Source organism: Fusarium mangiferae (assembly GCF_900044065.1).
Source record: "Fusarium mangiferae strain MRC7560 genome assembly, contig: FMAN_scaffold003, whole genome shotgun sequence".
NCBI classification, from domain to species: Eukaryota; Fungi; Ascomycota; class Sordariomycetes; order Hypocreales; family Nectriaceae; genus Fusarium; species Fusarium mangiferae.
This window is the reverse complement of record NW_024573923.1, coordinates 2,301,817-2,315,636: the sequence shown is the minus strand read 5'-3', so window position 1 is coordinate 2,315,636 and position 13,820 is coordinate 2,301,817. Positions and strand designations below refer to the sequence as shown.

General features: G+C 49.1%; 5 protein-coding genes and 1 non-coding gene across 6 annotated transcripts; 4 read left to right on the top strand and 2 right to left on the bottom strand.

Moving 5' to 3' along the window:
* Window positions 1-1,845: 1,845 nt before the first annotated feature.
* FMAN_04376 (uncharacterized protein) lies at window positions 1,846-3,815 on the top strand (the record flags this gene model as incomplete). Its single annotated transcript, XM_041828922.1, has 3 exons — window positions 1,846-2,196; window positions 2,254-2,818; window positions 2,878-3,815. 3 exons carry the CDS (start codon window positions 1,846-1,848, stop codon window positions 3,813-3,815), a joined length of 1,854 nt encoding a protein of 617 aa, XP_041679737.1.
* Window positions 3,816-5,471: 1,656 nt separating this feature from the next.
* tRNA lies at window positions 5,472-5,575 on the top strand. The gene is made up of 2 exons: window positions 5,472-5,509; window positions 5,532-5,575. It is a non-coding gene; the product is annotated as a tRNA-Leu (tRNA).
* A 465-nt stretch (window positions 5,576-6,040) lies between these two features.
* Window positions 6,041-7,796, top strand: FMAN_04377 (uncharacterized protein; the record flags this gene model as incomplete). The annotated part of the gene is made up of 2 exons (XM_041828921.1): window positions 6,041-6,230; window positions 6,283-7,796. 2 exons carry the CDS (start codon window positions 6,041-6,043, stop codon window positions 7,794-7,796), a joined length of 1,704 nt encoding a protein of 567 aa, XP_041679736.1.
* Window positions 7,797-8,028: 232 nt separating this feature from the next.
* FMAN_04378 (uncharacterized protein) lies at window positions 8,029-8,657 on the bottom strand (the record flags this gene model as incomplete). The annotated part of the gene is made up of 2 exons (XM_041828920.1): window positions 8,029-8,516; window positions 8,570-8,657. The coding sequence occupies 2 exons, from the start codon at window positions 8,655-8,657 to the stop codon at window positions 8,029-8,031; spliced, it is 576 nt and encodes a 191-aa protein (XP_041679735.1).
* A 572-nt stretch (window positions 8,658-9,229) lies between these two features.
* On the top strand, window positions 9,230-11,257 carry FMAN_04379 (uncharacterized protein; the record flags this gene model as incomplete). The annotated part of the gene is made up of 2 exons (XM_041828918.1): window positions 9,230-9,396; window positions 9,451-11,257. The coding sequence occupies 2 exons, from the start codon at window positions 9,230-9,232 to the stop codon at window positions 11,255-11,257; spliced, it is 1,974 nt and encodes a 657-aa protein (XP_041679734.1).
* Window positions 11,258-11,687: 430 nt separating this feature from the next.
* Window positions 11,688-13,352, bottom strand: FMAN_04380 (uncharacterized protein; the record flags this gene model as incomplete). Its single annotated transcript, XM_041828917.1, has 1 exon — window positions 11,688-13,352. One exon carries the CDS (start codon window positions 13,350-13,352, stop codon window positions 11,688-11,690), a length of 1,665 nt encoding a protein of 554 aa, XP_041679733.1.
* Between the last annotated feature and the right edge of the window lie 468 nt (window positions 13,353-13,820).

The window sequence follows — 13,820 nt, the reverse complement described above, 5'->3', positions numbered from 1 at the left end:
TTGGTCTATTTGGACGAGGAACAGATATTGCCGAGGTCACACGACGGTACACTGGTTCATGATTCGTCTATCAGCGATATTCGTGGTTCAAAATGTGGCACACAGCCCCATGGTCGACTTTTCTGTTCAGATTGAGCCGCACTCCCGGGTCAGCCTGAGCCACGCAGCCTGATTCTGAATGATATTTCTTGCCCGCGCCAGAGGAGTGCTCGATGCGGTATATGACCCTATATGCTGTTGGTCGACGGCTGGCTGTACTGAGAATATACGCGCGGCTAGGGGAACACTGGCGAATTCTGGAATGCCTAGAAAACACCAATTTATCAAGTACCATACGGTCTTATTGAAGAGAGGAACTTTTTGAGTTTATCCTTATCAAAGACATATTTCTCACTTTTAGATTCTTACGTACTTTCATATCAGATAGGGGTATTATTGGTATCCAAGAATTAATGAGGCTTTGCATACAGATCGACAGTGACACATTTATATCCTCCGTACCAAGCGCACAGGAGACACTGTACCTGTGAGAATTGAAGAAAGAAGCTCAGTCAGCACCTATCTAAGTAAAAACTGTTTCTTTCCCTGGCTAACGACAATATGCTTGCGTGGTCCCATAGTACTAGGGCCATTGGCTTCTCTGTCTTCTTATGGGGGTCGCCAGACACCCATTCTTATAACAGTTTGCGATTTCATATGTAAATTTCGAGCAACTGGAGACCATTCTTATCAATACCAGTCCTGGAGATCTAACATCACAGACATCGCAAACGGTGTTAACATTCTAGTCCTAATTATATATGCCCAGTATCGATAAGTAAGCGGGCCTGGTTGCCTCAATGATGGTCTGACGAACAGGCTTGGTGAGCAAAGCACTTCTCAGTTAAGATTACCGCTTATTTTCGACCGTTCCAGAAATACATTTATCCTTGGCGCTGTGGGACAGACTCATAGCCACGAGGACTAACGGGCTCGCCGAGAGCTGAGATTACAAGTCCCACGATAGCGATGAAGAGAACGCTAGGATCGTTTATGGATTAGCACATCGATAGATCCAGAGCGTTGGAAACTGTAGGGCTGACACGTAGATCAAGCTCGGGTCCGAACCAGATCCGATAAGGAAACATGATTCATCAAAGGTCAGACCGATAGACGTAATGTGTTCCATCTGACGAGGAACTTTTGTGCGCCTCTTCAAGACGGCTAGATACATTCAGCTATTTCAGTAGCACGGCAGTGTCAAGAGCTCCAAACCAATTCGATATCGATATCTCGGCGAGACAGATCAAGGCAACAATCCCAGCACTTCTGACTGGCTGTAGAATCATTATGTACATCCGTGAATAGCCTCTATTAGCGGCGGGATGGCGCCGGTCGGGCAGAGAGGCGGCCGCCTCCGTGACCGAGATATCCGATGAGGCTCGATCAAACATCCATGGCCGAGCTCTGGTAGATGCTAGCAATCACTAGTTCCTCCATGGGCTGAGCTGAAGTGGAGGTCGCCAAATCGCTGGATCCTTGTGAAAATCAATGAAATGCCCCCAATGCAGTAACTTGTGGCGCCTCGGTTGTTGGACTCGATATTTGGAACCTCTAAGCAGCCTTAGTTTGGATGTGTTGGTTGTTCGTACATGTCTAGTAGGGGCTATGAGGCTGGCTGACGAGATGTTGATGAACCTGAAGTCAGCGGTGAAACAGGTCTGCGCTTGAGTTTTGGTGTTGTTATAAGATGGGTTGATTCCTATACATCAGTGTCTGACGACATGACGAAATACATGGGTGTTTGTTTCGTTCTACCCCTGATTAGAATCTACGACTGTAACCACGTTCCCTCGGTTCCGCAGAATGGCTGATAATCTACCCAGAAATGGCTCTCCTAGTGATCTAAACTTCGATGACAAGACAAGAGGTTCTTCTCGCCAACAAGACAAGTTACCCCCTGCTGGCTCTATACCAGCTGCCCGTGCCCTGGACGCGATCGAGGCAGAATCAAGATCCTGTACACAGAATGGAACCGAGAGTGCGACTGGTAATCCTTCATCCTCTTCAGGCCTCTCGTCCCTTGAACTCAAGGAACTGAGTGAATTGCCTGCGAGTTCAAGTCGGGGATGGCGCTTCTATGGCGCTTTTGGTACATTGTGTCTTGTCACCTTTATCATCGCTCTTGACTCAACCATTATTTGTGTTGCATTGCCTGTAAGCTCATGTTACTCAATCCTAACACGAGTCCTCGCTAACATGAAATGTCCAAAGATAATTGCAGAAGACATCGGTGCCACGGCTATCGAAGCCTTTTGGTGTGGTACCAGTTTCCTCCTCGCCTCGACCGTCGTTCAACCCCCTGTTGCCTCCCTATCCCATATATTTGGCCGTCGGTTCGCGTTCCTCGCTTCTCTCACTGTGTTTACCGGTGGTAGTATCACGGCTGCTCTGGCGAAGAACGTTGCCGTGCTACTAGGTGGTCGGACACTTCAGGGCCTTGGCTCTGGTGGTATCCTTGCCTTGACATATGTTATCGCTACAGATCTTGTGAGTCTCAGGGATAGGGGCAAATGGTTCGGCCTTATCTCTCTCAACTGGGCTATTGGAAGCATTCTAGGTCCCTTGATCGGTGGCGCTCTCGTAGAGGTGTCCTGGCCCTGGCTGTTCTGGATCAATTTACCATTTTGCGGCATTGCCTATATCGCTATTCCTATCACAATGCGCATTAAACGAACGAAGGATGCGTCAGTCAACGTTAAGATCGGTGAATTCGATTGGATCGGGACCATCATCTTTGTTGGCTCCTTGACAAGTTTCCTGATCCCTTTGAGTTGGGGTAAGTTGCCCATGCTGATGTAGTCAACCCTGTAACTACTTACTTATGGTCATTTACAGGTGGAATCATGTATGACTGGAGCAGTCCTAGGACCGTGATACCTCTTATCTTCGGTATCATGGGACTCATATCCTTTGGTCTTCATGTCAAGTTCTGCAGAAAATACTCCAGATGCGACCCTCTTCTGAGACCCAGTCTATTCACCTCCCTTACGGCTCTCTCTGCATACTTTGCTACTGTCATCCACGGCATAACGGTATGGTGTCTACTTTACTATGTTCCATTATACCACGAGGTCAGGGGGTCATCGCCTATCACTGCCGGTGTTGCTGTCATGCCATTCACCGGGACTGTGGCTCCCGCTGCTGTCATAGTTGGGCTCCTGATTGCCAAGACGGGGACATACAGGCCCTTCATATGGGATGGATGGGTTCTTGTGCCCATTGGGGTGGGATTGATGCTGCTGCTCGATGATCATACTAAAGCCTTTAGATGGGTACTCATCTACCTTACTGGGGGTCTCGGTCTCGGTATCCTCTACTCAGCTCAAGCATTTGCTGCTCAAGCTTCAGCTTCCAATTCCGATTTGCCATTCGCTGCCAGCTTTTATGCTTTCTGTCGGTCTCTGGGTCAAGGCATTGGTGTTGCTGTCGGCGGCGTCACCTTTCAAAACGAGTTCCGCAAACAGGTTGAGAAGAGCCCGGAGTTTGCTTCCAAAGCCAACGAATGGGCCAAAGACGCGTCAGCTTTAGTACAGATCCTCAAGAAGTCCCCCTCTAGCATGCAGCTCAAGAAGGACACCATCATCGATGGATATATTAAGGGCCTTCGAATCGTCTGGCTAGTACTGACTTTACTTGCATGCATTGCTCTCTTGGTGTCACTCATATGTGTCCAGGCCAAAAGCCTGGATCGTAAATTTGAGACTGAGCATGCTTTGGACCAAGCAGATCCGAAAGAGAAGAGAGACCATAGAGTCACGGAAGTTAATGTTTGATAGGTAGAATATAGGATTGTTTCATTTTGAATCTCCTGTAGTGCTGGAATATTGCTTTACTTATAATATAGAATAATCGACCGGCTTCCCACGGTCTTCTTATCCCAACGTGGATCAGCACATGTAAGAAATATCAAAGTTCCTGAGATGATATACTGATGGACAACCACCTGGTTGAAACAACATAGCCATATGCATAGTCAAGCCTATCTCTTTCTCATCTAGCCATTTCCCAAAGAACCAAGAGCGCCGGTAATAGTCCCGATGAAAACCTTCTCCAAGTATCATCCTTTGTCGGAGTAACTTACACATGGTGAAAACCAAAATCCACAATATCATCCATGGATCGAGGTATAGACACGATGCTTTGGCACAAGTCCTGGCGATCGAGCTTCGCCATACGGTGAGCGATGTTATGGGCTCGGTAGTTTCCCTCAATACCACTATGGCCCGGAACCCAAATGAGAGATAAAGCTACTCCTAATTGCACCAATTCATGAGACCGTTGTCGAACTAAGGAGTCGAGAGGTGGTATCGGGAAGTGCCGAATTTCTGAACACCGCGGAATAGCCTCATCTCTCGAGTCAGAGAATATGGCAACTCTGCGTATATGAGATTTCGATTGCTGCGAAACAATGGATATGGCTGCTTCAAGGGCTCCCACGATGGCTATAAGTTCGACATCTCCCGTACGGCCGTGGTGTCCTTTCACTTGCCAGCCTATTTCCTGCGGGACAGCCTGTTTGCATCCCAAAGACTTATCCATCAAGACAACTGCAGCACCACCATCGCACATATTGACTGACCCATCGGTCCACAAAATCAAAACATCAAGGCTTTTATCTTGCCACGCGTCAGTAGCTAAGTTAGATGATGCGCTTGGCATCTTGACTTGAGTGACACAGTTGAACCTGCAAATCTTTCAGTATCGATCTCTGCAAGGGGGGGCACGGTGGCTTCCTGTCGACCCTGCCTCTCTTTCTTTCTGAATCGTTCGCAATCTCTCTTGAAAGACTTTCTCATAGGTCTTTTGCCTCGTCGTTTCTCTTCCATGTCTTCCGTTATTTCCTTTTCCATTGCTTTCTTCGCAGCAGTCGTTAATTTCTCTTGCTTTTTCCAGTATTTGGCTGAGTCGCGGGACGAAGCATCCTTATCTGCTGTGTTGACCGAGAAATAATCCTCTGTAAAATTAAAGAGAGGCTGCAGGTTCTCTTCTAGTAGCTCAGGCATTGTGGTTGTAAGTGAAAAACGTCTTTCAGGAGCTCAACATTACAGACTGAGTAACAGATTTAAAAGAGGTATATATCCCCTTTTTATATAAAGAAAGATATAAATTAAACTTTTAATAGCACCTTCTTTTAAAAGTTATATTATATTAATATATAGAAGAAGGTTTATTACATAAAGTAAGTATTTAATATATATTTAAATAATAAGTATTACTTTATATAAAACTTAATATAATAAAGTTTTAATTTAATAAAGTTATATTAATAATAATATAAAACCTTAAAACCCTAGCTTAAGAAATATTATATTTAAAATAGCTTAAAATATTAAGTATATTTAATAGTAGCCTGATATTTAGTTTTAGCAGGCTTGTGTTGGATGTGCGTCAAGTTGGCGATTGACGACGTTTCGGAAGTAACGCATGAAGGCAAGATGGCCGAGCGGTCTAAGGCGCTGTGTTCAGGTTCGATTTGAACTAGTAACGATTCGCAGTCTCGAAAGGGGCCTGGGTTCGAATCCCAGTCTTGTCAGCTTTCTTTTTCTCCAGCTCTAAGAATAAGGGGTTTTGATTTTTTAATTATGTTATATTTATTATGCCTGAATGTGGTGCTCATAAGCAGTCTGAAGGGAGGTTAAATAAATAAAAACTTATATTAAATATTATAGTTAGTAAACCTTTAAACCAGACTGACCAATTGATCCAGACACCCCTCGGTTTACCTGACGTCTAATGTTTTTTACACTCCCAGAGGGCAGCACAACTGCGGATGGCGTCACCAGCCAGGCCAGTGCGAATTCCCCCCCTGACTTCTAAGTTCAGGTACCACCCCTCTAAATCGGCAGGTCTCTGATAGCGCACGCGCTTGTCGCGCTTCGCGATCTCAGCCCGTGTAAATTGAATGCGCTTCCTTCTCAACCGGCCCATCTCGTTCCCTTCCCCATGCTCTACTAATCATACCTATCAACTCACGAATGTCTTGGACGCGAAACACGAAATGGCAACAGCCTCGTCTTCTTCGATTCTCTCGTCGCCGTCATCTTTTGTGACGGCGCATGATGCTACACTTGATAAATCCACGGCCGCCAGTAGCCCTGTTCATGAGAACCCATGTCCCTATCGCGATGCGCGACAACTGCCCCGCGACTTGAAGGCGCATTGCCAGATTTTACTCGAAGAACAACTGTGTATGCTGGCACTCGCTCCTCTCAATGGTAACTTATACTTACTTCGGCATAGATGGCTCCGCGATAAATCTCCTCAACAGCATTGCCGCCTCCGGTATATCCAAACACACTCGTTCGAGGAAGCACGTCCTTGTCCCTCCTCCAAGCCATCTGGCCCTATTGAATACTCTTGTTATTCATCCTCTCCACACTACCCGTGCGGAGAAGAAAGACCAGCTCGACGTTGCCTCACAAGCTCTCGACTATTTGCGCAATATTCTTCGAGTTGCTGGTCCCGTTAATGCCGATCTTAGAACAGCCTTCCAATTCAACTCTACACCACGCTCAGGTCGCCGCTGGGACCAGTATGGACCGGGAAACGATAGTGATATATCAGACGCGGAATCAAATGGCGACGATGATCGACTTCGAGGCAAACTTGCCAACGATGGTAGCATATGGGACCGTGGACAAGACTTTTGGTCAACCCTTGGTTGGGCACTCAACTGCAGCACGTTATATCCGAAGCGATGGCAATACTGGAAAGTCTGGCTAGAGTTTATGTTGGATGTCTTGGAGGCCGACTGGAACGAGCGCGAGCGATGCGACAAGGAGGCGCAATTAGCCAATGGCCCAGAGAGCGAACTACCTCGTACGTCACGCAATGAATCTATCATTGTGATGTACATGGAGCAACAAAACGGGCGACAAAGTGGAGCTAAAGGATTCGTCAAAGCCATATTTGCCGACGGAGGCGAGATATCGTCGTCTGCCTTTCGCGAGGTTTTTGACAAGGAACCCAGAGGACCGAGCAAGACGTCTAAGAAACGAAAGCGGGAGCAGGTGCTGGACCTGGAAAACGACAAATTTGGTGACTACTTTGATGATGAATCAATCTCTTCGGGAGTTTCTGAACCACCAACGCCGCAAAAGCCCAAGGACACGCGAAAGCTCGGCACAGCGGGTGTACACTCGCAAGGGCTGGTCGAGTCTGTCGACATACGCCTTCGTCTTTTCAGATTACTTTCTGCGGTGACATGGTCACTCCGAAAGCCTTCCGAGCTTCATCGTCTATATGAGGAGTATACGGCCTCCCTCAAACTTCTCCCGCTCCCTATGTTTACTCTCTTTGCGTGCCAGAGACCAAATCCACTTCTACCCGAAGCACATATTACTATCACCAAAGAATTATTCGATTTACTCCTACCATCATCATACAAAGATCCTTCAAGGGTTGACCCAGAAGGTGATGCGGAGGGTAGTTTGACCTTGCCAATGTTAGAAGAGTGTTTTGTCCCTCATCCGGCGAATACCGTGGCTCTAGAAGACAACGCGAAATTATCCCTAGTCGTTGAAGACGCTATGCACCTTCTCTGGGCATGCGATCTAATGGTTTATTCTGAAGAGTTTGAAGAGGCTGTTGAGACGGGCATCAAAGCTCGAGAAGCAAAAGCAAAGAAGCGGCGTACTGGGAAGGTCAAGGGTGATGAAGCCGACGCTCTCGCGCAAGAGATCCTGACTAATTCAGGTGAAAGAATCCGCCTGTTTTTGGAAGTTTTAAAAGCTTCTCAGGAAGCGGAGTCGTGAGACGGTTGATCGGGTGACGATTCTATTGGGTTTTTGGTGGTATTGTACATAATATAGCGTGCCCAGTGCATGAACATAATGCCGTAATGAATGATGATGATACCCAAGATTCTGCCGTTGAATCGGTCTCGTCTCTTTCCGTGACTCTTGTACATTGGTGCTACATTTGATATGGCAATTATGGCTTGCTAGGCCAGTTGAGCCGGTCAGTACTTGACTGAAGCTCTATTGCTCAACGTTTCTTGGCAGCTGTAGGACTCCAAGAAGTGGGTTGCCACGTCTCGCCTGGCGCTCTGGCCTTTGCCTTGGCCCAAGGATCATCCTTCTTCTCAGCCTCTTCTCTGGTCTTTTTTGGGCCCATGTCAGTCTGCTCACTACTCCTGGCGTCTTGTTGTAAAGGACTGGCCTTGGCCGGTGAAAGCAACGGTGCCGGCGCAGTCTGCGGTGCGTCCATGACTCGCGGCTTGGCCTCCCATCGAGCATCCGCCTCAGCAGCAAGCTTCTGCATCCTCACCCGGCGCAGAACATCGCTGTGTTGTTCCTCGATACTTGGAGGGTCCTCTCGTGTATGCCGTAGCCACTGGTGCCATTGAGGGCTGACCTTTACGGAAGAGTAGTGTGTTGATCGCGGGTATTTAACAATTCTTCGCCAGCGCTCATTACTCTCAGCGCCTCTCGTGAGTCGGAATTCCCAGTAAGTGTTGCCCTGAAGGTCGTAACCTGGTGGTATGTAAGTGGGAGGAGAGTGGTTGGAGGGAAGATTGAAAACAAACCCACGAGGAAGCGCTTGCGCCAAGGTAGGCGTAGAGCTTTCCACCGGTACCAGGCCCGCGCAACAGGCCCAATCTGATTTGTGGCCATGTGCTTCTTTTGTTTCAATTTATGACCTTGAATGTCACCAAAAGAATATGGGGGGGCGCAAATGTTCTGGTGAAGTCTTGCATCCATGACACACACGCACACACAGCCACTTTCATGATGCACCAGCCACCCCACCCCAGCCACCTCACAACTCCCAGTCCACGTCATTTCATGGTGGGCTGGATGCTGGTGTTGGGTGTATGCCGCCCAATCTTGCCTGCTCGAATGCAAGCTACTACCTAATTCCTTGGATACTTACCTACCTCGGATACCCGGGACCATCTTATTCTCTCTTCCTATTCTTCTCAATCAACACTTGATTTCTATCCTGAGAGTTGGCCTTCAAGACGATTGCTTGGAGACAGCTTCATTTGTTTTATTGCGAATTGATACCCGTCCCCTCCCTCCGTTCAAGAAGTTGTGCGACTTTTGCGACAGGACCGTACTCTCTACGTCGCTTACCAGTGCAAACGCTTGAATCTAAACTCGTACTAGGCGAGATACGAATCCAATTCCTTATTCCTCAGGGTGATTGAGTTGCTATTCCGAGAACCCATCTGCGAGTTGTCATCATGGCGTCCGTGTCGTCGCTTGATAAAGACTTGCGCAAGATGCGCCTTGAGAAATACACACCTGCTGCTGCTAACGAAGCTCGGTCATGGATTGAAGACATTCTGGGGGAGAGCCTTCCTTCGTCCGATCTCCTCGAAGGACTAAAAGATGGAGTTGCTCTATGCAAGTAAGTCGCCTCCAAGCCTGGCGATCATGAATGCGGGACTTACACAATGCTCAGGCTCGCCAATCTCGCCCTTCCACCTCCTGGGGTTCGGTTCAAGCAATCGGCCATGCCTTTCGTACAGATGGAGAATATCTCGCTATTTCTCCGTGCCTGCCAATCCCCACCACTGAACCTCCACCAACATGATACATTCCTTACTGTCGATCTTTTTGAGCAGAAGGACCCAGCGCAAGTTCTGCAATGCATCGGCGCATTCAGCAGAGCGGCCCATGCTGCTAATCCTCATCACTTTCCCACATCGATTGGACCTAAAAATCGACCTGAAACGGTTACTCCTCAAGGAACAGGTTCAAGGACGCCTACCAGGACACGCGACAGGGGCGCATCCGTCACAAGCAACAAGTCGCCTGCCTTCGGTCGCTCTGCTGCTCTACCACATCGAACTGGCGATTCGGGCTCTGGGCGGTGGAGTCCTACCAAGAGTCCTACCCCAAAGAATGGGCCCGAGTCTCCTGGCGCCGTTAGCAGCTGGAGCAAAAAGGAGCACGAAGGGACTACTGCACCCGCCTGGAATATTGCACAGTATGGTTACTTAGGGGGCGCTAGCCAAGGTAATCTCGGTATATCGTTTGGCGGTAGGCGACAGATCACCAATGCTGGTCCCCGCGTGCCAACTCTCGCTGAGAAGGAGCGCCGTCGAAAAGAGGAGGAAGAGCGCGCTCGCCGTGAAGTGGAAGAAGAGGAGAGGCAGCGAGCTGAAGAGGAGGATCGCGCCCGGGTTGAGGAAGAGCTCAGATGGGAGCAGGAAACTGAACAACTCCGAGAAAAGGAGCGGCAAGCTGCCGAAGAAGAGAAGCGAAGATGGGAGGAGGAAGAACGGCAGTGGAAACTCACAGAGGAGAAACGGCGTAAGGATGAGGAAGATGCCGAAGCCCGACTTGCCGAAGAACGAAAAAGCGTGAAGAATCGTGGTGATTCTAAGCTGACGGGGCAATTCCTGAGTCAGTATCGAGCTGCTGAACAAGGAGCATCACAACAAGACGGTGCTTCCGAAGATGAATACAAGAACCGTGTGAAGCAGTTGGAGCAAGAGTTGGAGCTCGCTCGACAACGAGAAGCCGAGTATGAGCGAGAGCGTCAAGAGAGAGCTCAACGTCAAGAAAGCATAGAGACAAAACCAATTCCTAAGCCAAAGCCCAAACTGGTGTCCAGTCCACCAACACGTTCTGACTCATGGTCTAAAGACGAGCGAGAGGTTCTGAGAACTCGGTCTCCTTTCAACAGGGAACCCCTTCAAGCAAACAACGCTCATGCATTGCCCTCAAGGTCACCTCGCCCCTTGCCTGACCCGACTGCTCTTCCCCAGGCCAAGTCACAGAACACGAGCAGCCGGCCCCTACCGGATCCCGCCACATACTCCCCAAAGCCTACGCCCGCCGCTCCCAGCCGTACCGACCGTTTTCTATCAAGTAATCCAGCCCCTTCACCACCTGCAGCCCAGGCGACTTATTCACGCGAGCTGGGTGCCACGGCTGAGCGCGATGCTGAAGACCAGCGTCGTGCACAGAGCCAGAATAAGACTAAGGCAGGCGGGTGGGCCTCCAAGTCACTTTTGGAACGAGAGATGGAGATGGAACGCCAACGGCAGCGCGAGTGGGAAGAGGCACAGAAAGAGACTGCTGCGGCGGTGCGCTCCAATGAAGGTGTAGACGGAATCGGCGGTGGTATCGGTGGCCGGTGGGATGTTGGGCAATGGGCTGGCTATACAGGCGGTGATAGCCAGAATAAGGGGTCAGTGGGTATCGGAGCTGGTCGAAGACAGATCGTAGGACCTCGGCCGCTTCCTGAGCAACCAAGGTAAGGTGCCGGCCTAGAAATAGAAGCGATTGTTTTGCAGTTCAAGCAACAAATCAAGGCTCTTTCAGATTTTGATCGATTGTGATGGCCTCCATGGATAGAATTCAAACTATTTCAACAAATGCTCACGTTCAATGGTGGACCTTGGTTTAATTATCTTCGTTTCCCAAGCATATCCATGGCTATCTGGTCAGTATCATCAGCACCTTGATAGAAAGGAGAGATGGCTGCTAGGCTTGAGTTTTGGTATGATAAGAACCTGTCGTGTATTGTGGTATCTTGAAACTTTCAAAAGAAAATGTCCTTCAACTGCCCATCCAAAAGCACATACTTGCTATGATTGTTCCACCCATTTTATCTAGACCTCCCTATCTCTGAAAGGTACAAACCCCCACTCCGTGCTTCATAAAATCCCAACTCACAGCATGAAATTCTCAAACATGATTTGCTTCTCCCATGGCAGCCTCATCGCGGCACCGTTTGCACATACACCAACCGCCTAGACTACCCCTTGCCCATTCCCGGCGTTGCTGCACGGGTAGATTGACGTCGCAATAGTGGTTGAGAATCTCCTCACCCTTCTTGATACCTCCCGGACGACCTTCCACAACACGCTCCTTTCTGGCTTCAAGAACCATGCGGCCACCCCATTCCCATGTGACGTTTGGGTCGCAATCATGGTTCGCGAGACACCAATACGGGTGCACTGCAGCGACATCAGGGCGACCATCCCGAAGGCTTTTACGGGCCGATGCAGTGCCCCTGAATTTGGCGTATAGCGTGTTGAGAACCCATAGATCACTCTCAGCGAGCGAAGAGTATATATCGATATCCATCTTTTCCAAAACATGGAGCGGTGTTTCGATGTTGTATTTGAAAGAAAAGGGCAGTGTCCACTCAGGAGGCGGGCCGGCATTTGGTGAGACGTTGATGTCGTTGGTTCGAGTCGGAACAAAATCACCCCATATATACTTGACCTCTCGAACATCAAGAGGATTAACCTCCTCGTGAGCAGCCATAGCCAGGACACGAGAAAGGAGCAAAAGGTAAAGTGTTTGGTCCGCTTCGAATGCATCAGGATCCTTAGCGATTGCGTCGACGTCCTTCTCACAAACCGCTGGATGATATCTCTCCATGGCTTGGTCAAAGCAATACTGAGTGCAGAATACCGTGTCGTAGCATTCAGGGCAACTGATGGGCTCGTTCTCGCTGCCTAGTGGTGGCAGATCAGAACTGCACGCGTCACAAATAGAGTCCTTTAGGCGATTGTTCGCCGTGAGAAGTGAGTATTCCTTCAGCACAACCTCACCGGGGGCGATGTCCTCCTTGGCGAAGACTCCAAGCTGCTTGCACGTTGGAATAATTTCATAGTCATCGGTGCTGCTCGCTCCTTCCAACAGGACAGGCAAGGTCGCAACCTCGACGACGCACTTTGGTGCCATGGAGCTCAAACGCTCGTTGAGCTCAGCCAGTGATTCCGGGGCGAAACGATCAGGTTCGTGGTCATTCCAGGGGTAGACCTCGCGACGGACGAGGCCTTGATCAGGGAGATTGGGGTAATCGATATCGATATCATCACGGCGAAGCCTTCTGCGGGCGACAGTGACAATGTTGTTCTTGGTGTCGAGTAGTTCTTGATTGGATGGTGAGAGCTGGAGACCGCGCTGACAGAAACTGGCAGCACTCTGTAGTGATCCACAGAGCAACAGGCCTAAAGAAAGGATCTGATATGCACGAACTTGGGCCAATATGGCCAGTCGTTTGACTGCCTCGTCTTCGACTTCCAGGTCAGTTTCGGGGCTCTGTAGCTCATCCTGGGGGAGGTTCCCATGTGCCAGAACATCGGGTAAGGGGACTGCTGTGTGCATCTGCAGAGACTCGAGGGCCTGGCCATGGTATTCGAAGCCCTCATTGAGAACCTCATCGGCTAGTAAGAGTGCACGATATGCATCGCCGGCTGCAAGGTCCGGATATCCTAGATCCGAGTGGATAGCGGCACGGTTGAGGTAGAGTATCAAGTCATAGGGTAGACTACAAAGTCCCTCTGTGAGCTGTGATCGCCGGTCAAGCAGCTGCTCGTTCTGGGCTGCTGGGTCCATGTCAGGATCAAATCAATATCGTTCCAGGTGATGACTCGTCAAGTCAAAAGCCAGTGGTTGTGTAAGTTGACACAAGAGTGGATTTTGGTAAAGAGGAGCAAAATAAGAGAAGAGTTGAACTGATGGATTTAGGCCAACGATTGAATGCGGGACCCCAGCTCTGGTCTAAATCCGCAGAGATCGCAGTCATAAGTATAAAAAGTGAGGAGGCATAGAAAGAGAGACAAGTCTAGAAGTGACGATGGCAGTCGTTTCGTTACCAGACAAGGATCGGGGAGCTAAGGAATCGAGAAAGAGATAAAATAAGTTGGGGGAGCGCGGTGATTCGCTATTCGTTTATATTAGTCGTCTTCTGCAACGGGAGGCTTTTTGGTAGGGCAGTCCAGGATGATTCTGATTTCCCGTCAGGACCCTGAAATCTTGATATTTTCGCCAAAGACAAAACAGGGTAATTTTTTTTTTTTTTTT